The 26,690-nt window shown below is 35.6% G+C and overlaps 1 protein-coding gene across 6 annotated transcripts in view; it reads left to right on the forward strand.

The window, feature by feature from the left end:
* The window catches only part of SLC38A11 (solute carrier family 38 member 11), a 58,336-nt gene that overhangs the window by 2,540 nt on the left and 29,106 nt on the right, over positions 1–26,690 (forward strand). For 3 of the 6 annotated variants that reach the window (XM_050752908.1, XM_050752910.1, XM_050752913.1), the window contains exons 3-7: positions 66–140; positions 7,120–7,254; positions 8,206–8,271; positions 13,403–13,509; positions 15,556–15,635. In XM_050752908.1, the coding sequence (XP_050608865.1) occupies positions 66–140; positions 7,120–7,254; positions 8,206–8,271; positions 13,403–13,509; positions 15,556–15,635 (463 nt within the window). The other 3 variants (XM_050752914.1, XM_050752909.1, XM_050752915.1) reach the window with 3 other exon arrangements.

A 26,690-nucleotide genomic window follows, 5' to 3' on the forward strand; every position in this document is an offset into this window, starting at 1 on the left:
GGGGAGTTTCTGTATTTCTAGCTTTCTTGTTAATGTGAGGGGTGGGGCATTTTATGTTTTTTCAGGATTGCCTTATTCAATGAAGCAAGCTGGGTTTCCTTTGGGAATATTGCTTTTATTCTGGGTTTCATATGTTACAGGTAAAATACTATATAATTTCTTATATCTGCAACTTCAATTGTGCAATAACTACACACACACACACACACACACACACACATGCTGCAGCTGAATTTCCTAGTTAATTAGAAAGTGCATCAAAGAATCCTAAAGAATTTAAGCATTTATGCCTGAGGAGATTTACTTTTCCTACTAATCCTTTAAACAGATTAGAAAAAGTAGAAGAGCATTATATATTACCCAGCCTAAATCCTTTTCATGTGCCTTTTTCACTTTATGCAGAAAGTAGTAGATGGGGAAGTCATTTTAAAGCTTCATTAAGGCTAAGAGAGGACTGTGCTCTGAAAGTGCAGACAGCAGGACTTCGTGGGCAGGTGCATGTGAATGAACAACCTTATTCAGCTGTTGCTTGTAGAGGTAGAACTGAAGTTCTGGTGATCAACCAGCAGGGCTCATCAAGCCTCTCCACCTGGCTTATGCCTGCCCACACTCGCTGCCCGCTACTATCTTTAAATGCAGCAATAAGTTGCTTCTATATCACATCTTCTGTTCTGCTTCCGCTTCTTCATGTAAATAGTTCATTCACACCCACCTTTTGTCACTCTCCCATTTAAATGCAGGGTTTACAACTCATAATCATCTCCTCTTTTTGCTGTCCTCGTCCCCGCCCTGTCATCCCACCATCTCACCTTATGACAAACACAGCGTCTTTCCTCTGTCTTGGGATCACTGTGAAAGAGGTGGCAATGATCGAAAACAAGCACCACTCACAGGAGTTGCTGCTGTGGTGGATTAGATGCCCTTTTACCAGCTAGTGAGTGTTGCCCTGAGCCTCAAGGGGGTCTCCTTGCCTCCATGAGGGACCAATGTGCGGTACGGTTGGAGCTCCAGTGCTCCACCACCGCAGTACTTGCTGAGCTCTTTCCCCTGCCCTGTCCTCTCATTCCCCTTCTTCTGGAGTACTTCATCCACAGACCCCTTGCCCGGCAATGTCTGTCTCAGCTCTGCTTCTAGAGATCCTGCCAAGATGCCATCCCTCGTAAAACCTCAGGCTTCCAAGACCTGCCCAACGCTCAGCTATTTTTTCTCAGGCTGACGAAGAGACAGTAAAGCATGAAATCGTTTTCAGATTCAAAGCTAGACAGGCATTGAACTCCCTGCCTTCTTCCTACCCCCCACCCTCAAGACCTAAACTGCTTCTAGTTATTACAGCTCTTTATTTATAACGTAAGCACCTATAATTCTGTGCTTATTAAGAGTTGCTGGTGTTTAAAAATTGCAGTCTACTTATTGGGGCATTTATTACACTAAAAAAAAAAAAATCTGATTCAAGGATTTGTCCCTGTCATTCTTAAATTTCCTGTTTCCCATCAGCACTGACAAATAATCAATTTCCACCATAATCACCATCGTTTATTTAAATGCATTGTAAACATTTACACACATTGTAAACAGGTAGGCAGAAAAAATTTAAAAATATGCGTCATCCACGAGTTCAGGACTTGAAGAGAATGAACAGTATGCTAAAGCCAATCATATTATACATGAATAAATCATAATGTGAATAACTTTTTCAACTAATGCCATATATAAACCTATAACAATAACTGTGAGAAGTCCTTTGCAAATTCACATGTTGCAAATTTACTTATTAATGAAAATTACCAACTCATAAATTTACTTGCATGATCCAAATTCTTAAATAACTGATAAAGGATGACCACACAAAATTGAAAAAAATATATAGGCTGATTCATTTTTTTTTCTTAATTAGGCTTTTAAGAGCAAAATCTACATGTAGGGTATAATGTTGAATTTTTCTTTAGATTGGAGCTATAATTAATCAGTGGTTTGCCTCTAGAATTATTATTTTGCCTTTTAAGGCCACTAATGAGGTATGTTCAGTAAAACAAGTTTTTCTAAGTTCTGTTTTCATGTTTGTGAAATGCTGGGGAACAAAAAGAATTATGAAAATTTACAACAAATAATTCTAGTTTGCTTTAAGATTTTCAAATTTGTTGATTAATGTAAAATAATTTTTATTGTCTGAGCATACAAAATGATTTAAAAGAAAATTCCTCTGTTAAGTAACATAGATTAATTCATGAAGTTTTTAAAAAGTTGCATATAATATATTTAAAGGGAGATCAAAATATTATAGTAATTAATACTTAAGATACCTAAAACTGTTAAGGGAATGTATTTGTAGCCTGTATTTTATAAGCAGATGAAAGCATTTACATTTATTATTGACTAAATTCTTAACATATTCTTACCTTTAAGTGATCATTTTGAACTTTTATTAAATGCTCAGCGTTCTCATCCCAACCATACCCTTCTTCAGCAAGCCTTCATACCATCTTTGAAATTGGCTGCCTCCTCTCTGTGACATAAGTATATAAATTGTATATAGATTACATAAGAATCAATGAGAATCAAGGAGGAGAATCAATGCCAACTCTGTTGCCAGTAACTTCAGACCTTGGCTAAGCCATTGTAACCAACTGAAGTCTCAATTTTCTCCTCCAAAAAAGTAAAACATGAACATCTACCTCAAAAAGATTTCACATTATGGCTGCATTATTCTCAGCATCTAGCTCATTGATTCTCCTTCTTGGTCAGTGAGCTGCTGCTCAGTTTTCCTGCCTCCAGCATCTGTCTACTTTCTGATCAGTCCTCCATACTGCTGCAGATTATTTTTATAAAACCTCAGGCTGAACTCTGTAAACTCCCCTAATCAAAACATTCTGAGACTCTGTAAGGACAACAACAACAAAATATTGCATGTAAATTCCTTCATAGTTTGGCCATAGTCTGCATTTTTAGTCTCATTCCAATTATATTAACTGCCCTCTCACTCTGTGACCAACAGTCACGTGCAGACATTCTCAGCCATTCCAGAGAATTCTGTTACCCCGGGAGAGAATAAGCTTTCACACCATCTTCCCATTGATAGTCCTCCTGCCTGACATTCCTTTTCTTCTCTACCTGGTGAAACCTTGTTCTTCCTTCAAGGCATTATTCAACTTTTTTGTGAAGCAGTTTCTAATTTTAAGCAAAGGAAGTAGAATTTATTGATATGTCCTTTGTGTTTGCAGGATATTTTAAAATCTATTAATACTTCTTAGGGCTGGGCACGGTGGCTCACCCCTGTAATCCCAGCACTTTGAGAGGCCGAGGCACGTGGATCACTTGAGGTCAGAAATTCGAGACCACCCTGGCCAATATGGTGAAACCCCATCTCTACTAAAAATACAAAAATTAACTGGGCGTAGTGGCTCACATCTGTAGTCTCAGCTACTCAGGAAGCTGAGGCGGCTGAGGCAGGACAATCGCTTGAACCCGGGAGGCAGAGGTTGCAGTGAGCTGAGATTGCGCCACTGCACTCCAGCCTGGGCAACAGAGTGAGACTCAGTCTCAACAATAAATAAATAAATAAATAAATAAATAAATAAATAAAATTAAATAAATAAAAATGTATTTATTAGGTCATTTATCACATTAAATTGGAATCCAATGGGTAGACATATAGCAATCCTACTATATTGATCATTGATTCATTCAACAAATATATACTGATCACTGGTGTGCCAGATATAGCAATGAGAAACATTATCCCTGCCTTTTTGAAGCTCACAATATAGTCAAGCAGAAAAAAAACAAAACAAAACATAATTATAGTACTTCATAAAAAATACTATAATAAAAATATGTACGTGACAGAGACTGGCATTTAACCTAGCCTCAAAAGAGCAGGAATGTTCTAGGGAGGAGGAGACACTTCCTCTGCGTATTTATCAAAAAAAAAAAAAAAAAAAAAAAAAAGTGAGTTAGCAGAGAAAATGGAAGCAGATGGAAAAGTGGGAATGCAAAATGCAACTGAACAAATGATTTAGTCTGGCCAAAGTGCAGGGTTGGTGTTTGCAAATGGAGAGAGGGGAAGTTGGAGAGGTTTGCAAAGGCAGATGGAAAGCCTTTCATGTAATGATAAGCATTACCACTTCCTGAGCTAGATGCTGAGCACAATGCAGCCATAATGTGAAATCTTTCTGAGGTAAGTGTTCATGTTTTATATAATGTGAAATCTTTCTAAGATAGGTATTCATGTTTTACTTTGTTGGAGGAGAAAATTGAGACTTCGGTAGGTTAAAATGACTTAGCCAAGGTCTGAAGTTACTGGTAACAGAGTTGAGATTTTAATTAAGTGCATGGATTCTGAGGCCAGACTACTAGGGCCTAAGTCCCGATTCTTCTTTTACTACTTCTGTAGAGATCAATTTACTTAACCTTCATGCCCCACTTTTCTCATCTGTTAAATGGTCATGATAGTAGCACCTACCTCTGGTTGTTGTGAAGATTAATTAGTATTTGTAAAGTATTTGGAAAAAGACCTACCAAACAGAAAAGCATTGTGTAAGCATTTGCTAGTAGTTTATGGTTGTTATCATTATTATCTGACTCCAAATACAATAACTTTTCCCACCGTCACATGCAGCTTGTCAAAAATAAGTAGAAATAGCGTAAGTTCCCACTCAGCTTCTAGAAGACAGTAGGCATTGTGGTGGATATTTAAACACCATAATCCTCACACCACTCTTCAAGGGTGCCATATTGCCTTACTTTACAGATGAACTCAAATCTTTCATCCGAGGTCACACAGCTATAAATAATTTTTATCCAAAGGCATTAATGGGTCTCCCTGAAATATTTTAAGCAGAAGACACAATTAGTTTTATAGTAATCTATGGCCAGATCCACCTGGTGGAGGGAGAATGCTCCGAATGTCTTGGTAGGGAGGAGAAATCAAAGGTATCTTGGTTGGGGGCCAGATTGGTGGGTAAAAGAACTATTAGTGGTTTATTTCAGTACTCCAGACAAGAAATTATGAAGTCCAAAGCGCTACCATAAGGCAAGTCAAGATTACAGATTAGGGGCTACATTTGAATATTTCTGATGCAATCGTTAATAGACTTAGTAACCACAGGAATATAGAACGTAATGAAATAAGTTAATGATTAATAAGATAAGTCTGGGGAAATTCTCAAGTTTCTGTTGATACTAATTACAGATTGGAGAAATATGGATAGAGAATCAAATTCCAGAACCAATAACCAAATTAGAATTTATATATTTTAAAAGTAAGATGTCTATGAGATCTTCAAGGCAAAATATTTATTAGGCAGCTAGCTGTAGAAGTCTGAAGTTTTGAAGGGGGTCTGACCTGGAAACACAAATTTAGAGGTTATTAACATCTGAATGAAAATTGCAACCACAGCATAAGTGAGATCACACTAGTACATCTTGAAGGGTGAGAAAAAAGGCTGGGCGCAGTGACTTACACCTGTAATCCTAGCACTTTGGGAGGCCTAGGCGGGTGGATTACCTGAGGTCAGGAGTTTGAGACCAGCCTGGCCAACGTGGCAAAACTCCGTCTCTGCTAAAAATACAAAAATTAGCCAGGCATGGTGGTCGGCACCTGCAATCCCAGCTGGTCAGGAGGCTGAGGCAGGAGAATTGTTTGAACCCGGGAGGCGGAGGTTGCAGTGAGCCAGGATGGCGCCACTGCACTCCAGTCTGAGTGACAGAGCAAGACTCCATCTCAAAAAAATAAAAAAGTGAGAAAAAAAAAGTCCAAGAATCCAGGGCTTGAGCAGAGTGAAAGAAACTGGTGAAAAATTGAGTATAAATGACCAAAAAAGTAGGAAGAAAACCACAAGAAAGAGATGTCACAGAGGCCAAAGGAGGATGGTTGAGAAAATAAGGAATGACCAACAACAACAAAAAACAGTGTTCCGAAAGAGCGAATAAGAGTGAGGTCTAGGAGGTATCAATTGGATTTATCAACTTGGAGATCACTGATGCTCTTGTTGAAAGAAGTTTCACTGACCTGGGAGGGAATCAAGGGGAAATCATATTACAATGACTTGCATTTTTATGCATTTCCATATTACTTAATGGATAAAAATGAGAAAGAGAGAAAAGAGAACAAGTATCTCACATTGTGTGTAGCTGTGTACCAAATACAACTGCAGTGTCTTTCTGTAAAAAACATTGAGTTAAATGAAAACAATGAGGGAGGCTGTCTTTTCATTATATAATTTCTGTATATATCTATCTTTAACTTCAATTGAAGTTTCTTAAAATGTAATTTTTTTTTTTTTTTTTTTTTTAGACAGAGTCTCACTCTGTTGCCAGGCTGGAGTGAAGTGGCAGGATCTCAGCTCACTGCAGCTTTTGCCTCCTGGATTCGAGCGATTCTCCTGCCTCAGCCTCCCAAGTAGCTGGGACTACAAGTGTGCATCACCACACCTGCCTAATTTTTGTATTTTTAGTAGAGACGGGGTTTCACCAGGTTGGCTAGGATGGCCTCGATCTCCTGACTTCGAGATCCACCCACCTTGGCCTCCCAAAGTGCTGGGATTACAGGTGTGAGCCACTGTGCCAGCCACAAATGTAAATTTCAACAGCAAAATTTCATAGAGTGTCTCTTTCTTAACCATAATAACTATAAAATAAAGTTACTAATTTTATTATATTATAAAACAAATGCTCTGACTCTCCTAAATGTATTATTTTCTAAATGCTACCACACCTTTAATTCTCAGTCTTCACACATTGAATACCTATGAAATATTTGATTACCTACATACCTACAATTGAGCCTCAACCTGATGATATTTGCTGCATTGGTTACATCAGGAAAGTAAAATGGAACACTGGCAGTTTGACTTGAGTCTGTTTTCTTTTCTGCCCTATTCTTTGCGTGGGTATGTTAAGTATATATTTGCATCTTGATTGAAAAATATGTAACTGGAAACATTACTGTTTCATAAAAGGTAATGTTTTATGAAAAGAAAGCCTGGCTCTGCTAGTACTGTAACATTAAATTAAATGCTTCTTTAAAATTTCCCTTTTTCTCAATGGTAATTAAGTTAAAGCATGAAAAATATTTGTATTACGTGTAATCTGACATTTATTTAATTGATATTATTGCCATAGACTTTTCCCTCATTTTATTGATAAAAGGAGGGGCCCTCTCCGGAACAGACACCTACCAGTCTTTGGTCAATAAAACCTTCGGCTTTCCAGGGTATATTCTCCTCTCTGTTCTTCAGTTTTTGTATCCTTTTATAGGTAAGTTGACTGTGAAGATAAATATTGCAATTATGTGCATAAGCATATGGTCATTTCTGAATAAAATACTTTTAATAGTCTTTAAAGAATATCATTATAGCAGTTGAAATCTTTTCCAAATTAAATATTTACTTCTTTAACCATTTTCTTCCTTACTTTCTGGTCCTTTTGATTTATTTTCTATTTCTTTTAAATAAAATGAGGGTTATTTTCACTGAGTTAATGTTTGGGCTTTCTGTACTTGGTAAAAAATTGAATGATCTAGAATAAAGAGTGAATAAGAGAAATAACCCATTTCTTGTAAGGCTTAATACTTAAAAAAAAAAAATGCTAAGGATTTGTGGAAGCCATGTACTAGGCCAATGTGCTATTTAAAGTTTATACCATAATGGTGAGAATGTCACCTAACACTTCTTGAAAAATGAAATGTTAATATTCGCCAATGGCCAAATTGACTTCATTTTTAAAAATCAGTACTATGGAAGGTATTGTTCAAACCACTAGTTCCATATGTCTCCACAGAAAGCTAAGAATATATTTCCCAAAAAAGTCTTACTTTTTCAATGGAGGGGATATTTTAGTGCCTTCAAAGTTTTCTATTATTATTCCCCACTTTACGCAGTACATGTGTTCCTGAAAAGAGGTTTGGAAACTGAACTTTAACAACAAAATAAATTGCATTTTTAATAACTAGCAGAACTTGCTACTTAAAGGTATTCTGAGATGAATCAACCTGTAAAGAGAAAATCCTTTTTAAATACAAATTGATACTCTGCCATAGATCTGTTGTCCGGTTATCTTTAAAGTTGTCCAAATGGGTAATCATAATATACATTTGAAAGGAGTAGGGTAATGCCAATGTTTGGGAAGTAATAAGTGATTGCTTTCAAATTATTTAGGATGAAATATGTGATGGCTTATTGATGACTCTTATTTTAATTATGTTTTTAGCGATGATAAGTTACAATATAATAGCTGGAGATACTTTGAGCAAAGTTTTTCAAAGAATCCCAGGAGGTAAGTCAAAATAAAAATTGGGAGGATTTAAATATATTTATTTATATAGTTATTTATAGTTAACATGGTTCATAATAATTTATAAATAAAAAAATTGAAAGTGAAATTATTGGATTACTTCAGGTATCTCACAATTTCCGTGATCCATTTTGATTTTAAAGTTCAGATCTGCTTTTATACATAATTTAGTTCTTATTTAGCCGTTTGAAAAAATGTTTTTACTATTTATATACTTAGAATACTTTATCTTTTAAATTTTTTATGCTTCATATCACCAGCTCTCTGGGCTAATATTTTTTCATGTACTATTTAAACTATGTGATTTCTTAAATAAGCAAGCAGACTATTTTACCCATTATTTGTATTAAGGTATAATTTAATAGAGTAAAATTAACCCTTTAAAATCTATATTCTGTGGCCAGGCATGCTCACGCCTATAATCCCAGCACTTTGGGAGGCAGAAGAGGGTGGATCGCTTGAGCTCAGTAGTTCAAGACCAGCCTGGGCAACATAGTGAAACCTCATCTCTACAAAAAGTACAAACATTAGCAGGACATGGTATCTGCACCTGTGGTTCCAGCTACTTCGGAGGCTGAGGTGGGAGGATCACTTGAGCCCAGGAGGTGGAGGCTGCAGAGAGCTGTGATCATGCCAATGCCCTGCAGGTTGGGCAACAGAGTGAGACCCTGTCTCAAAAAAACAAACAAACAAACAAACAAACAAACAAACAAACCCCAAAACCTATATTCTGTGAGTTTTGACAAAGGCATATAGTCATATAACCACGTCTGCAATCAAAATACAGAACAACAAGCCAGGCACAGTAGCGTGCACCTGTAGTCCCAGCTACTCCAGACACTGAAGCAGAAGGATTGCTTGAGCCCAGGAGTGTGAACCACATACAGAGAGTCTGTCTCTAAAAATAATAAAAATAATGCAGAACAATTCCATCACTCCCTCCAGTTTCTCCCATTTCTCTTTGTTGTCAAACCCTAATCTCCAGCTCCCCCTGCCAACCTCCTGATGAGATTTCTCTCCCTATAGTTTTGCTTTCTTCAGAATGCCAGGTAAATGACATCATACCATATGTAGCTTTTTTGAGTCTGGCTTCTTTTATTTAGAAAGGTGTATTTGAGATTCAGCTGTGTCTTTAGATATATCAGTAGTTTGCTCTTTTTAACAAATTATTTCTGAGAAGCATTTCATTTTATGGATGTACAATAGTGTATCTATCACCACAAATGAGGGACATTTGTGTTGTTTCCAGTTTAGGGTAATTGCAAAAAAGCCAGTGTGACCATTCTCAAGTAGACCTTTTCAACATATTGCTACAACTCCACTCCCTGTTCAACTTTTCACTATGTGATAGCTTTTAGAATAATTCAGAGATCATGTGTCTTTTTGCTTTGAAGAGCTTCTCATCCAAGCTACATAATCCCTCTTTCATTGTGACACTCTCTCTAGTTGCTATTACAGTTGAGGAGATTGATGCAAAAACACCTTTCCTCTTAGTGCTTGAATCACTCATTTTAGAGACATACAAAACAAAACGAAACAAAATCTAGAGCCAGAAAGTACACCTATTCCTCACACATGGTTTAGTGGAACTTGAGATCATGGAGACATAGCTGTCAAATCACAGACTCACTAATGACCAGCTGTGTGACCTTGAGAAGGTTAGTTGTCCTCTCCGAGTTCCAGTTTCCTCATCTCTAAATTATGAATCAGAATATCATCTGCTTCATAGAATAGTTGTGTGAAGCAAAAGAGATGAGACAGGTAGTTCCTAGCACACAGTAGACTTACCCAGTACTGTTAGTCATGATTTTTGTTACCCTGAACTGTCTGTAGCTTCTGTGCCAGCTCCCAAACTCCAAAGCATGAATGCATAAGCTGAGGCCACATAAGTGGGTAGAATGCTAAGGGAAAGTGGTCAGAATATAATACAAGACATACGATATAATCTAAATTATGTAAATTTTCTATTTGCATATACAAGTAAGAAAAAATAAGAAAGAAATACTTTTATGTATAAACTGTGGTTATCTTTTAATCATGAGATCCATGGGATTTTTGTGGCGGTTTTTCTATGTTATTTTTCAAGGTTTTTCTTAAGGGTTTTTCTTTTCTTCTCTGTTTTTTGTTTTTGTTTCTCTTTTTGTTTTTTTTTGAGACAAGGTCTCACTATGCCACCCAGGCTAGAGTGCAATGGCATAATTGGCTCACTGTAGTCTTGACCTCCCGGGTTCAGGTGATCCTTCCACCTCAGCCTCCCAAGTAGCTGGGATTACAGGTGCACACCACCATGCCCGGTTTTGTAGAGATGGGGTTTTGCTATGTTGCCCAGGCTTGTCTCGAACTCCTGAGCTCAAACGATCTACCCACCTCAGCCTCCCAAAGTGTTGGGATTATAGGCATAAGCCATCTCACCTGACCTCTAAAGTTTTTCAAAAGAGAATTACTAATTTAAAAATATATTTTATTACTATATTTTCCAATTCAAAAAGTAGCACCGATTTATTGGAAAAATATTAGAAAACACAGACAAGCAAAATGGAGAAAATAGAAAAGACTAATAATCTCTTCCTCTTGGGACAACCAGGTGGTAACCATCCTTTCAACCCCCTCCTGTTTTTCCTCTTCCTTCCATCCTTCCTTTTATCTTTTAATGTATACTTTCAGAGTTTTAAGAATACATGTAATTTCAGATATTCGTAAGAATAATATAACATCATACATCTTGTTCTGTAACATGCTTCTTTCTCTTAGTAATATTTTAAGAACATATTCTCATATCAAAACATAAATATATAAATGCTTTAATGCAAGTTCAGTATTCTGTACAGTACCTACTGTACAGTTAGAGTGGCCATAATTAATTTAACTTCCCTTGATAGAAACATTTTGATTGTTAATTTTTATTGATTTTTAATTATACAAGCAATGTATGTATAACACTCTTCATAAAAACAAAACATTATAGAACAGGCTAATGGTCCCTTGAAGCCCTCTTCCAGGTTATCAATTTTGTAATCATCAAAAATGATTTTTAAAAATGTAGGTCATGTGGCAAGGAACACAACTTTATTCTTACAGCATCTTCACCCTTTTGGGGTGTGACAGTTTATAATGTTCACTCTGTTTATATATCTTGTGAGGCATAATATTATGCCAGAGTATTTTTAGAAGCAGATACTATAAAATTCTTATCAAAGTTCTATTTTTATTCTGAAATACATCACTAATAAATTGGCAAGTAGGCAATTGCTTATACTTTTCTCTGGTAGCCAAAACTTTAGCTCTTGATATAAGTCAAAGTAACAAGAAATGTTGGGAAAAAAAATAGTATGTTTACATGCTTTTAAATTTTTACAAAAATTTTATTTTCAAAAATTTCAATTTTCACCTTTCTTTACTGTTGTTTAAACATTTAAAATGCATACTTGGTTGCATTTTTGATAGGTCCATTTAGGTAATAGATCTCATCATTAGATCATTAGTGAAAAACATCCTTTATGCAAATGGGATCCTCAGTTATTAGGCTCCTACCTGTTGATCACAGCAGTCTGTGTCAGCGTTTATCTAGCCCTTCACTTTGCCAGTGAAGCAAAAGGTGTAAAGAGTAAATAGAAATAGATACACAAATAATTTGGTTCAAATTATGTTCACCACAAATATGTAAATAGTGAGTTCAGGGATTTTGGAATTGATTTTCCTGTTTTGTTTCAATTCTTAATTTTATAATGACTAGTTATGGCTGAGTTCAAGTATTCCATTAATATTAATAATTAAATATTCCATTCCATATATATAATATATATGTACACACATACACATATATACACATCATATACATATATATACACATATAGAAAATACTAATAATCTATTAACCATATATATAATACATATATGTGGTAAAAACCTATGTCATTTTGAAATTTCTTTCTTGAAACTTTCTTGTAAGTTTATTAGCCATCTAAGAAAATTAGTGTCATTGTTTAGGATAACAGCTTTTATTTTCTTACCACAGTCATTCACTTATTTAAGACTGGATCTCTGTAGACTTTAGACTATGCAGAAATTGATGCACAATGACTTGGTACCACTGAAGACATTGCAACAATATAATGACATGATCTCTGAGTGAAATTTAATATGAGCTCAAAATTTAAACAGTAGTGTCTTCATTGAAATAGATATATAGCTCCTTAAGTGACTATTTTAATTAGCACACCTTTAAAAATATATAAATCCTTGTATGTTTCATTTTAGATTTAAAACTTCTGTTTATATTTGATTATACAAACAACACATATAATTATATATGTTATATATGATATAATATATTATATATTAATTTATATGTTGTATATTAATATATAATGTATATTATATATTTATAATCACACAAATATAATTATATTATATTATATATATATGATTTTCGATATATATAATTTTCTATTTGTATTTGACCATAGCCAAGAATCTGCCACATCTACCAGTTACAGCAGCTTCCCTGTGACTTTTGCCCTATCCAGTATGTTGCTTCTGCCAATCAGGGAAACCACTTTTTTCTTGACAAAAGTATAGAAATATATTAAATATTTTTATCTAAATCTTTATTTTTGAAATTTTGTTAAAGTATTACTGTCCAAGTCTCTTGCATACAGAAAACAAAAACAAAAACAAAAAACCTTAGAAAATGCAGCATCCACCTATAGCTTACTTTCTACCTGAAGGATTTCGTCATTAAAGGGTTTTGGGCAGGGAATGACATAATGTTTTTTACCTTAGAAAGGGAATTCTGTAGTTTCTGGGTTAAGAGTATACCGTAAGAAGACAAAGGAAGGCAGAAGCATGAAAACTGGTAAGGAGGCTAGTAAAATAATTTCAGTGTGAAATATTATAACATCATTTGAAGTATAAGTCATCCTGAAGTTTTTTTGTATTTGTATTGTGATTTATTTTTATTTTTACATGGTTTTATGGAGAGTATTAACTCAAAATCATTGTCATTGAGGTAGTATTTATGTTTAAGTAATGTTTATAATTAAATGCTGGGCTATTTAGTGTGTCACCAATGTGTTACTTATACCTGTAATATTTAATATTTATTGTGTTTTAGTTGATCCTGAAAACGTATTTATTGGTCGCCACTTCATTATTGGGCTTTCCACAGTTACCTTTACTCTGCCTTTATCCTTGTACCGAAATATAGCGAAGCTTGGAAAGGTAATTTTTACATTTTAAATTGTCATAGAAAAGTACCTTGTTGCCTGCAGTAAGCTACTGTCTACTTGACAAAGTTCTTAATTACAGTATTCATCTTTAGTTTCTTCTAGTTTATTTAATGGTTATGCTAGAGTAAACTGTTTGAATCATTAGTTGTGAGAACCGATGGTTAAATAGTTGATGAGTATGAACTAAATATATTCTTCCTTTTTCTTTTTTAAGGTAGATACCCTGATGTCAGACAACACATTTTAAATTTAGAAAATAAAAATAACTATATTTAAAGCAAATCTAATTTATTGGAAAAGTGTTCCATCTTTTGTGTAGGTAGTTTAAACAATTTAAAATTAAGAAGCAACAATGAATCACTTCAATGGCTTAAAATATATTTATTTGTAAATTACAATGTCTATTGTGCTTATTTTTCATCCAGTGAATTTGATTTTCAATGTGTTGATTGGTCAATTTTTGAGAATTTTGCCAATATTTATGATTCGTATTACTAAAGAGGAATACTGAACTCTTCTAATGAAAACAATTAAATAATTATTCAGTTCACTACAGATACTCATTTGCACTTACTCTCAAGGAATATTTGTATTTTACCCAAAATATTATTGGTACTATGTCTACATAATGCCAAACATTCTGACAAGATATTTTTTAAAGAGTTATTTATATAATATTTTTATATTCTATTTTGAAAAATCCAACATTTGACTGAATTTTACTTTTCACTGTGATGTTTGATGTTGTGTATCCAGTTATGAAGTTCATCCTTCCAGGTAGAGCTGAGGGTAGACATAATATATCAGAGTATTCTGACCATCCCTAATAGCCATCCAGAAACAAACAAGTCTGTATCAAAACATGCCTTTTTGTGAATTATATAAAATGTTTGAACTATTTTCCGTTTCACATATTCAGTGTACACATAAATGTTAACTTCTGAGCAGAGAGCGAGGCGTTCATAAAAGGAAGGCTATTCACATTCTGTCATATTATTAATACCTGGGCATTTTTTCCTAAATCCCCCTTAAAAGTGTCATATTGAGATAGCTAAATAAATCGCTCAATGAGCAAAGCAGAGTGGTTAGGAGCCCTAATCTGCAGTCAGGCTGCTTGTATCTGAGTTCCCTCTCTGCCACGTTCCAGCTGTGTCACCTTGGGGATGTTGTTTAATCTCTCTCTCCCTCAGAAGATAAGCCAATTCCTAATAGAAACTTCTTTCTAGTTAAAAATTAACAACTTAGAAAACAAGGTTAATGAGACTCACATAAAATACAAGCACTTTTATATTTATTTTTTCTTATCAGAGAAAGGATCCATAATGTGCTTATTCATTTAAAAATATTAAGACTAGACACACAAACCTAGCATAATGAGTGCACAGGGCACAAACACACACAGACCAGTTTATATTTTAACCAGTTGACATAATGACAGAACAGAGAAGAAGAAGCAAAACAGGCCTAGAAACACAGACCAAAGGGCAAAACCATGTAAGAAAAGTAGAGCTGGAGAGCAGAGAGGAAAAAACTGAGGTACTCCTCCTCAAAAAAAAAATAAATAAAAATAAAAATAAATTTTAAAAGGAGGGGAGGAATGTGTGTGATGTTGGAAGAAAGAGAGTAAGACAAGTAGAAGCAGCAATTATAGATAGTGAAAAAGCACATGTCAACACTAAAATAGGACTTGAAGAAAAAAGGAAACATAATTTCACTTTTACTTTGATAAGCTAAAATCACCAGTTTTGTATTCCGTGCAGGAGCCACTAAAAATTTTCAAAGCCGTATTGCATGGTGATGACAGTCATATATAATACTTGCTCACTTACTTGGGGTGGGTGCGGGGACCAACACTATGATCTGATAAGAAGTTACCTGCCTGAGATTATCAACACCAAGCTTCAAGAATAACCTACTAAAGAATTAGGCAGAAAAATCTATACGTAAGTTTACCCAATTAAAAACGAGAAAGACTTAACATTTAAAGTAAAATAATTTCTGTCCTAAACTGGCAATATCCTTGTATTTTCTTTGACAGGTCTCCCTCATCTCTACAGGTTTAACAACTCTGATTCTTGGAATTGTAATGGTGAGGGCAATTTCATTGGGTCCACACATGTAAGTTTTGTTGTTATATTTGTTAGTCTTTGGTTTATAGCCTTCACATAGATACTTAGAGGGCATAGATGCAGAAATATAAAGTAACCATGGTATCAGAAATATCATTTATCTTTGGTATTTGACAAAATGAGGTAAAATAATTACAGGTCGGTAAACATGCATTTTTCATTTGGACTCTACAAAGCTACAAAAAATTAAACCAGGTTTACTTATTATTTTAATGGCCTAAACAATTAGAATAAGAAAGAATTAGAATAAGAAAGGAATTTTGAATAGTTGAAAAGAGGAACAAAGTTTCACTAATTTGGACTGAAATAAGAAGAATAAGGGACATAGTGGATGTTTTTATCCACTAAACAAAATGAGAACACTTTGAAAACCACACTTTATTCTCTTCTGATTATTTTCCTTAATTATTTTGTGTTAAAATACTCCATCATTTGTGAACTAAAGATAAAGACTGATAGTGGTATTTGTTTCTTTTTACTGTTATTATTTGGTCAGGTAAAATGTTGACAAATTGGTATTAGTTCCCCCAATTGTAAAAATGTTATTCATTCATGAAATTTAAAAGTGTGTGTATTGTCAATCTAAACTACACTGTGTGTATGCTTTGCTTATACAGTACATTCCCCAGATACGGACTGGGCAGTTCATAGTCACGGTCCCAAGAAAATGCTGGAATGAAACCAGCTTAGATAGGCTTTAAACACTGAATTTGGTTTCCACAATTCACAATAAATATTAGTTGAATAAATAAATAATACATTAAGGAGTTTCCAGGGTATCTTAAATGTTTTCTCTAAGCAAGACAAAGAAAAATTAATTTAAGATGTAATATTTAGCACAGTGCAAGGAATACTGGGTTTTTAATGAATGACATCTGTAAGAAAAAACATAAAAGGAAACCTAATGAATAGCCCTAATTGATTAATGCAGTGGCCAAGGTAATTTATGTTTTCTCATTGATTAATTGTTGCTCTGCAAAATTAATTCATTTTCCACTGATAGGCTTCTTAGTTTATCAGGAAAATACCAAAAAAAAAAAAAAAAAAAAAGCCTCAGGCTAATTGGGGAAAAAGCATGAAATATCTATGAAATATCCCGTCTAAGTGCATTTGATATAGCCTTTTCTTTGAAAAAGCAAATGCGTATTTTTAAAGGATTGAAGTAAAGGAGAGAAAGCATACATATCTGTAATGTTTATATTTTTTTCTTCAAATAATTTAATCCTGATTCACAGTTGTATTGGTCATCTCAGAATAACAAAAAAATATATAAACCAAGTAATGTGAAATGACAGAAATGTTTTTTCTCAGTTCTGGAGGCTGGAAGTCAGAGATCTGGGTGCCAGCATGATAGGATTCTGGTGAGGGCCATCTTCCTGCCTTGTTGAGGGTAGTCTTCCTGCTGTGTTCTCATATGGCAGAGAGAGCCAGCAAGATCTCAGGTGTCTCTTCTTATAAGGGCACCAGTCCCGTATTGAGGGCTCTACCCTTCCCTCATGCACTTATCTAACCCTAATTATCTCTCAAAGTCTCCCGAAGGTCTCAACTCCAAATGCCAGCACAGTGAGAGTTAAGGCTTCAACATGTAAATTTGGAGGGACACAATTCAATTCATAGCATTAGTGGTTTTTTTGTTTTGTTTTGTTTTTACCTTTTTTTGGAGACAGCGTCTCATTCTGTCACCCAGACTGGAGTGCAATGGTACAATCATAGCTCACCGCAACCTTGAACTCTTGGGTTCAAACAGTCCTCCTGCCTCACCCTTCTGTGTAGCTGGGACTGCAGGCATGTGCCATCACACTCGGCTAATTTTTTCTTTTATTTTTTTGTAGAGATAGAGTCTTACTATGTTGCCCAGGCCAGCCTCGAACTCCTGACCTCAAACAGTCCTGCCTCAGCCCCACGAAGTGCTGGGATTAACAGGTGTGAGCCACCATGCCTGGCCTAAGTTAGTGGTTTTGAAATGCGCCTCTTTCACTTCAATATGGCCATTTATTCATTCACTTTAGTAAACACTTATTGAGTTTCTGTTGTTTCCAGTGATTGTGTTGTGCCCTGAGAGAAAAAGCAGAGAGAGGCCTGAATTAGCACCTGCTTCCAATTATTCACAATCAACAATGGAGAAAGGGCTTATATTAAAACCAAAAAAAAAAAAAAGGAAGAAAAATCGATGACAGTACAAGGTGATAAGTGCAAAGCAGAAGCATGAAAGGGAAGCAAAGACAGTGCCAAAGTAGAGGGTGCTTAATGATCTATCCCCATCAGGGAAGGTTTCCTGGAGGAAGAAAAATATGATCTGTGTGTTTTAAAAGATGAATTGCAATTGTTCCAGATACATAGAGGGTGTGAGCCTGTGTGCATTACAGACTCAGGGAAAAGTATGTATAAAAGCACAAAAACATATACTTAATTCTACTGATATTTATTTACTGATTCTACTGATATTTATTTACTGTCTGTTATGTTGGTACTGTATTCAGCTCTGGTTTTTTTTTTTTTTTTTTTTTCTTTTTTTGAGATGGAGTCTCGCTCTGTCGCCCAGGCTGGAGTGCAGTGGCCGGATCTCAGCTCACTGCAAGCTCCGCCTCCCGGGTTTACGCCATTCTCCTGCCTCAGCCTCCCGAGTAGCTGGGACTACAGGCGCCCGCCACCTCGCCCAGCTAATTTTTTGTATTTTTTAGTAGAGACGGGGTTTCACCATGTTAGCCAGGATGGTCTCGATCTCCTGACCTCGTGATCCGCCCGTCTCGGCCTCCCAAAGTGCTAGGATTACAGGCTTGAGCCACCGCACCCGGCCCAGCTCTGGTTTTTAAAGCTGAATTCACAGTAACAGAAAGCTAATAAGTATATTAAACAGAATACTATAAATGATAATTTGGGCTAAAAGTTTTAATTGTGTAAGACCAAACTGTTTTAATTGATACTTTTTATTATAAAAAGTGTTTACAGGGAAAAATCATTGGGTTATAACAAAAGTTCTTATAGGTTTGCTAAATATAGTATTATGAGGCAATATTGCGGGGGAAATATAGCTAACACAGGAAGTAAATTAATCCTCAGTTGCACCATGGGAGAACTGTGTAAAGCAATGATTCTCAACACTTGTTTCACATAAGAATCATCTGAGTAACTTTAGTAAATACTGATGCCAGAGCCCCACCTGTAGAGATTCTGAAGGAATTGATCTAGGGGGCAGGCAACTGGATTCATTATTTCGCTGTTGGGGATTCTATGAACAAAGATTCTAAAGTCTCTTGGTTTAAAGAGATTAAAATCATGAGTACATATTTTTAACTGATACATTGTTTCTAAAATTAAACCAGAGATTTTGTTATTTTAGTTACTGTTTTGTGATCATTTTTCATGATGCATTCTCTGCTTGTTTTTTTCAGTATTTTTTATGTACAAAATATCGTGTGAAATACTGTCATGAATACATAGAGAAAGAAAATATCTCTGCTTTCCAGGGGCTCGCAGTTTAGTGAAGAAGACAAAGCTATACAAATGACTCTCATAGAGGCAGTGTACCTTGATATAGAGAAAAAAGAAAGGGCAGTCCACTTCCTGGTGGGGCTCAATGAACTGATTTTTATGGCCAAAGAGCTATTTAGTTCTGTTGTCAACAAAATGTGGCCTACATCTGTCTGCCCTTCCTCTAGTAGCGATACAGTATTTTATCTGAGCCTTTGAAATTTAATAACAAGGATTATTTACTTAACTCTTTCAATATTTAGATGTTAAAGAAGTATGTTTTTTAATACTGTGCCACCTTTGATGTCTGTTTGAATACTACTGCAAACAACTTCTGTTCATCCTGGTTTACAATCAGGCTAATCAAATCCCAAGTTCAGGAGTTGGCATGGTAGCTAGTCAGGCAGGGCTTCTTTCTGAAAATACGACAGCGATGAATGCTTGTCATCCATAAAACATGAGAAATTCAATACTCCATGTGTGGTTTTCTTCATTTTCGGTTCAGATGAATGATCAGAAAACCTGTGTTTTTTTCATAGGTCTTTTAAAGTGGTGTTTGAAAAAGATCTTTAAACCCACCATCCGAAAAGGGGAAGGTCTGTAATGGCTACTGGTATTGACCTTGTTACTATGGAAACACCATTTTAGTGGTTATGTTTTAAAAATAAAACACAGTTCCATTTCCTTTTCCATAAGTCATAGGGCTATAAATTCTGCTTTTTGATATGATTTCAAATATCTCACAGTCCAATGACTTTCAGGTTTTTTGGAGATTATGTTCAGTTTTATTGTATTTTCTAACCTTTTGCTTTCTAAAAACTGAGGTGGCGAGGAAATTTAATTGCTTTTCAGAAAGTGTGCTAATATAAAAATGCAATAACAGTTCTCCCATTTTTTTAAACTAGAATCAGAGGCATTATCACTGTTTAAAAAAAAAAGCCTTCATTTAATGCCTTATTAATATTCAATTCTTTACATTCAGAATGGAAATTATAACATGCAGTCCAAATTTACAACTATTTTCCCCTCATATGACATCTTTCTTTTAGCATTTTAATCGTGTGGTATTCTAAACAAAATTCCAAAAAGCGAGTCCATACCTTAGGCATTTATACATATAAAATGTGTCTTCCATGAGGATCTCAATGCACATTAGTTTCCTTAACCCTTATACATTCAAACCCTGAATTCTGCAGTTTTATGCTACACATAAAGAAGAAGTAGAGGGGGTTAAGAAAAGGATTTTTTAAAATGGGTAAAGACAGAGGAAGGCTACATATTTAAGGAAATAAATGATTCATTCTGACAAATATTAGCCACTGAACTTTTCTTTTAAGTGCACAGGTATGTGTGCAGATTTGTTATATAGGTAAATTTGTATCATGGAGGTATGTTGTATCGATTATTTCATCATCTAGGTATTAAGCATAGTACTCATTAGTTATCTTTCCTGATCTTCTTCTTTCTCCCAACTTCCACCCTCTGATAGGTCCCAGTGTGTGTTGTTCCCCTCTCTGTGTCCATGTGTTGTGATCTTTTAGCTCCCACTTATAAGTGAGAATATGTGTTCTTTACTTTTCTTTTCCTGCATTAGTTTGCTAAGGATAATGGCTTCCAGCTCAATCCATGTTCCTGCAGAGGACATGATCTTTTTTATGGCTGCATAGTATTCCATGGTGTACATGTACCACATTTTCTTTATCCAGTCTGCCATTGATGGATATTTAGGTTGATTCTATGTCTTTGCTATTGTGACTAGTGCTGCAATGAACATAACACATTTACATGTTTTTATGAGAAAACAATTTATATTCTTTTGGTATATACTCAGTAATGGGATAGATGGGTCAAATGGTAGCTCTGCTTTTCAGATCTTTGAGGAATCACCACACTGTCTTCCACAATGGTTGAACTAATTTTACACTCCCACCAATGGTGTATAAGTGTTACTTTTTCTCTGCAATCTTGCCAGCAGCTGTCATTTTTTTATTTTTTCAATAATAGCCATTCTGACTGGTGTGAGATGATATGTCGTTGTGGTTTTGATTCGCATTTCTCTAATGATCATTGATGCTGAGGTTTTTTTCATATGAATGTTGGTCACATGTATGTCTTTTGAAGAGTGTTCATGTCCTTTCCCTACTTTTTAGTGGTTTATTTTTTTCTTGTAAATTTGTTTAACTTCCTTATAAGACGTTATATATTAGACCTTTGTCAGATGCATAGTTTGCAGAAATTTACTGCTATTCTGTAGGTTGTCTGTTCACTTTGCTGATTGTTTCTTTTGCTGTGCAGATGCTCTTTAGGTCGAGTAGATCCTATTTGTCAATGTTTGCTTTTGTTGCAATTGCCTTTGGCATTTTCGTCATGATATATTTGCCCATTCCTATGTCTGGAATGGTATTGCCTAGGTTGTCTTCCAGGGATTTCATAGTTTTGAGTTTTACATTTAAGTCTTTAATCCATCTTGAGTTAATTTTTGTATATGGTATAAGGAAGGGGTCCAGTTTCAATCTTCTGCATTTGGCTAGCTAGTTATCCCAGCATCATTTATTGAATAAGGAGTCCTTTCACCATTGCTTGTTTCTGTCAGATTTGTCAAAGATCAGATAGTTGTAGATGTGCAACCCTAATTCTGGGCTTTTTATTCTGTTCCATTGATCTATGTGTTTGTTTTTGTATCAGAACCACGCTGTTTTGGTTACTGTAGCCCTTTAGTGTAGTTTGAAGTTGGGTAGCATGATGCCTCTGGTTTTTTTCTTTTTGCCTAGGATTGCCTTGGCTAGTCAGGCTTTTTTTGGTCCCATGTGAATTTTAAAATAGTTTTATCTAGTTCTATGAAGAATGTCATTGGTAGTTTAATAGGAATAACATTGAATCTGTAAATTGCCTTGGGCAATGTGGCCATTTTAATGATATTGATTCTTCCTATCCATAAACATGGAATTTTTTTTCCATTTGTTTGCATCATCTCTGATTTGTGTGTGTGTGTGGCAATTGTGAATGGTATTGCCTTCATGATTTGGCACTCTGCTTTACTGTTGTTGGTATATAGGAGTGCTAGTGATTTTTATACATTGATTTTGTATCCTGAGGCTTTGCTGAAGTTGTTTATCGGCTTATCTTTTTTTGGCTGAGACTATGGGGTTTTCTAGATATAGCATCATGTCATTTGCAAATAAGGATAGTTTGACTTCCTCTCTACCTATTTGCATGCCTTTTATTTCTTTCTCTTGCCTGATTGCTCTGGCCAGGACTTCCTGTACTATGTTGAATAGGAGTAGTGAGACAGGGCATCCTTATGCTGGTTTTCCAGTGGAATGCTTCCAGCTTTTGCCCATTGAGTATGATGTTGGCTGTGGTTTAGTCACAGATGGCTTTTATTATTTTGAGGTATGTTCCTTCAATTCCTAGTTTATTAAGAGTTTTTAATGTGAAGGGGTGTTGAATTTTATCAAAACTCTTTTTGGCATTTATTGAGATAATCATATCGTTTTTGTCTTTAGTTCTCTTTATGTGATGAATCACATTTACTGATTTGCATATATTGAACCAACCTTGCATCCCAGGGATAAAGCCTACTTGATTGTGGTGGATAAACATTCTAATGTGCTACTGGATTTGGTTTGTCAATATTTTGTTGAGTATTTTTGCATTGATGTTCACCAAAGATATTGGCCTGAAGTTTTTTTTGTTGATGTTGTTTCTCTGCCAGATTTTGGTATCAGGATGATGTTGGTCTCATAGAGTAAGTTAGGGAGGAGTCCCTCCTCCTCAGTTTTTTGGAACAGCTTCAGCAGGAATATACCAACTCTTCTTTGTCTATCTGGTAGAATTCAGCTGTGAATGTCTCTAGTCCTGGGCTTTTTTTGGTTGGTAGGCTATTTATTATTGATTCAATTTCAGAGCTCGTTATTGGTCTCTTCAGGGATTCAGTTTCTTCCTGGTTCAGTCTTGGGAGGGTGTATGTATCCAGGAATGTATCCATTTCTTCTAGAGTTTCTAGTTTATGTGCATGGAGGTGTTCATAATATTCTCTGATTGTTATTTTATTTCTGTGGAGTCAGTGGTAATATTCCCCTTGTCGTTTTGAATTATATTTATTTGGATCTTCTCTCTTTTCATCTTTATTAGTCTAGCTGGCTGTCTATCTATTTTTTGAATTTTCAAAAACCAGCTCCTGGATTCATTGATCTTTTGAATGTTTTTTGTGTCTCAAATCCTTCAGTTCAGCTCCGATTTTGGTTATTTCTTGTCTTCTGCTAGCTTTGGGGTTAACTGTCTCGTGGTTCTTTAGTTCTTTTACTTGTCATGTTTGGTTGTTAAATTGAGGTCTAACTTTTGGATGTGGAGCCACTGAATTTTTTGATGATGTGTAAATTGTCATCCTTTATGTTGCAAATGTAAACAAGCACAGAACCTTAACTGGTTGAAGCAAAAGAGAGTTTACTCCCTTAACTGTAAGTTCAAGGTTAGTCCTATTATTAGGATTATTAGTATGCTTGGATTTAAGAGCTCAATTAATGAAATCAGACATCGTCTCTCTTTTACCATCTCTTGCCTGTACTTCCTGTTTTGACTCTAGTTTCTGAAAGCTTTTCTCCCTGACAAGATGGTGGCAGCAATCTCAACCTACATCAATTCCAGTTCAAATCCATAGAAAGAGAAACAATTTTCTCTTTTAAGGTACCTACAACCTCACTCACAGAATTAGTTCTGATTGGCTCTAACAAAGATGTATGAGGATTATAGACCCTATCATCATGGCCTATATTGAGTTGTTTGCCTTTAGGTTACATGCCCACACCTGGATCTAGGGATAGGATGAACCCAACTAAAGCACTTGGAATAAAAATACGGAAAAGGGTGTCCCAAAGGACAGTGATGCCAGCAGAAGGGGGAGTAGCCATTGCAAGGTGCAAACTACATATGTCCACTTCAGTGATGGGAATTTCAATCAAATGATATGGGTGGAAGCCAAGTTAGATGAAATTAAGATGTAAGTGAGTGATAGGAAAGTGAATTCGGAATATCCTTCCTCCAATTTCCCCCTTCCCTGCCCTTCTCTTCTTCTTTTATGAAGAACATCTATGAATGAAAGTAACATGGTGAAACAGTGGCTTGAGAGAGTAAGAGCTCTAAAAAAGTACCATCTTTATCATGGAATATATTGAGCATGTGACATAGACTAAGCTGAAACCTAGAACCCAAAGTCCTCCATAAGTGATGAAAGGCTAGACTTTTGGATACAGTTAGGGTGATCTTGGAGAGCAGTTAAAATACTTTGTCCTTTTGAAACAATAGGATAAGAATATAAGGAGTAAATTGTGAACACATTCTAAAGATCAGTGAAGGGAATTTGAGTATTCATGCCTGATAACCTATATTTTTTCAAAGATGAGATGATTATCGGAGAGTGCAGTAAATAGGAGTAGGTTCACAACATGAATATTCTGGTTGGTTAAATTTCCTGTTGGTCTCACCATAGGAAGTGAGAAGGATCTACACATAGAAATAAAATAATAATGTATTTGTTAAATTATCTTTAGTTATATTCTGTGTGTTTTCTTCTATGTGTATTTTCTGTCTCTCACTATATTGTAAGCACTGTGAAAAGGGAGATTACATTTGCTTTGTTCACACTATATACCCATTACTCAGCAAAGTGCCTAACAAAGAATTAGAATTCAGCAAAGAATTGCTGAATCATCAATTGGATGCATGAATGAATCCATGTGCCTTCTGGTTTTAGTTCATTCAACTTGGGGATTAACTGACAAAAATTTTGAAGTAATCAGACAATAAAACATTGTCTTGAGAAAAATAAAAATTTCATACAAACACTGTCAAAGAAAATTTGCCTAAGGCTACTTTGATGCTAGTAACATTTGCTAACCAATTTGCTAAAACACCATTTGACTCCAGGCTCTGCAGCACTCACTGTTAGACTATTGGTATGTTTTACCAGGAAGATTGCCTACATGAAAGAATGCATAGAACTATTGCTTTATCTAAGTCTACATAAAAATAGGAAAGATATTTGCAAGATAATATATGCTCAGGGAGGATTAGTCCAGTCCCTGTGTTAGTGGAGCTGGAGGAACAGCCTAGGCTGCTCAATATTAAGTACTTATTTCACTCACTGTTAGTTATTTTATAAATGGAATCCATCCATAAATGGATGAACCTGTTCTTTGAACCAATAACATTTTATTAAATGTATAACTGATGCCAGTCACTCTTCCAGGTACTGGGACTATAAGATGAAGAAAGCACAGTCCTTGACCTCAGATCCCTATAGTTTGTGGAACAAACTTATGAAAGACAATCTCAATATAATAAGTAATAGAATTATGAGTAAGTGCTATGGAAACAGAGGAAAGACCCTTAGCCCAACCTGTGCAGGAAGGTAATATTTCAGGATAAGAAAATATGTGGCTTTTTGCTTTAAAAAATAAACAGGCATAAGCTGAGTCAAAAAGGGATATGGGGGACGGGAAGTTGGTAGGGACGGGTTAGAAGATACTGTAGGCAGAAATGTGTGTGACCCAGAGATGGGATACATATAACAGCAGATGGAGTTTGATGTTCTAACACTAGGAAGAACTTGGAGAAGAGGGTTATTTTGCCATTGGCTGGGGGAGCTACCATATAAAAATAAAGGCCCTCCTTTGATAATTTTCTCCAAAACTCTTTTTTTCACATTGTTTCTCAAATGCATTTTATCATAGTTTTAACAAGTGTCATATCTCCATATTATCTCTTTTGAAAAACTGCTGAAAGTGGTTCTGTACTTACTCAGTCTTTGTATGCTGCAGTAACAAAATACCACAGACTGGGTAATTTATAAAGAATAGAAATTTGTCACAGTTCTGGAGGCTGGGAAGTCTACGATCAAGGCACTGGCGTTTGGTATCTGGTGAGAGCTACTCTTTCTGCTCCCAAGATGACACCTTGAACTCTGCTTCCTCTGGAGGGGACAAATGCTACATCCTCACGTGAAGGAAGGGATGGAAGAACAAAAAGAGGCTGAACTCACTTCCTCAAGCACTTTTATAAGGGTGCGAATCTCATCTATGAGGGCTCTGCCCTAATTGCCTAATTACCTCCTAAAGGCCCCACCTCTTAATATTGTTTCACTGGGGATTAAGTTTCAACCTTAATTTTAGAGGGAACGCAAACATTCAAACCATAGCACCCACTGATCCTGACTTCCCTATCACCACAAGCTATACAGCTTCTGTATTTAGAAAGTAACTAGGGTTTTGGTGATTCTGAGCTGAAAGCTGTAGCAGTGTATAAAAGGAAATGAGCCTAGAGAGTTTGGCAGAGACCAAGATGAAGGAAAGCTTTACATGTGGTGGTGAGAAACTTGGATTTATTCTTTAGTTAATGGGGCATTGAAAGTTCTTATACAGGTGAGTAACTAGATTGAGTCTCAATTTTAATTGGACTTCTTTTGCAGTGGAGGCGAGGACAGATGGGAATATAAAGACCTGGAAGGAGACTATCTATAGCAAGGCAAGCATCCAGGCAAAAAGATTCCATTTGCCAGTGGAAATGATATAAGGAT

This window comes from Macaca thibetana, chromosome 12, assembly GCF_024542745.1.
Source record: "Macaca thibetana thibetana isolate TM-01 chromosome 12, ASM2454274v1, whole genome shotgun sequence".
Taxonomy (NCBI): Eukaryota; Metazoa; Chordata; class Mammalia; order Primates; family Cercopithecidae; genus Macaca; species Macaca thibetana.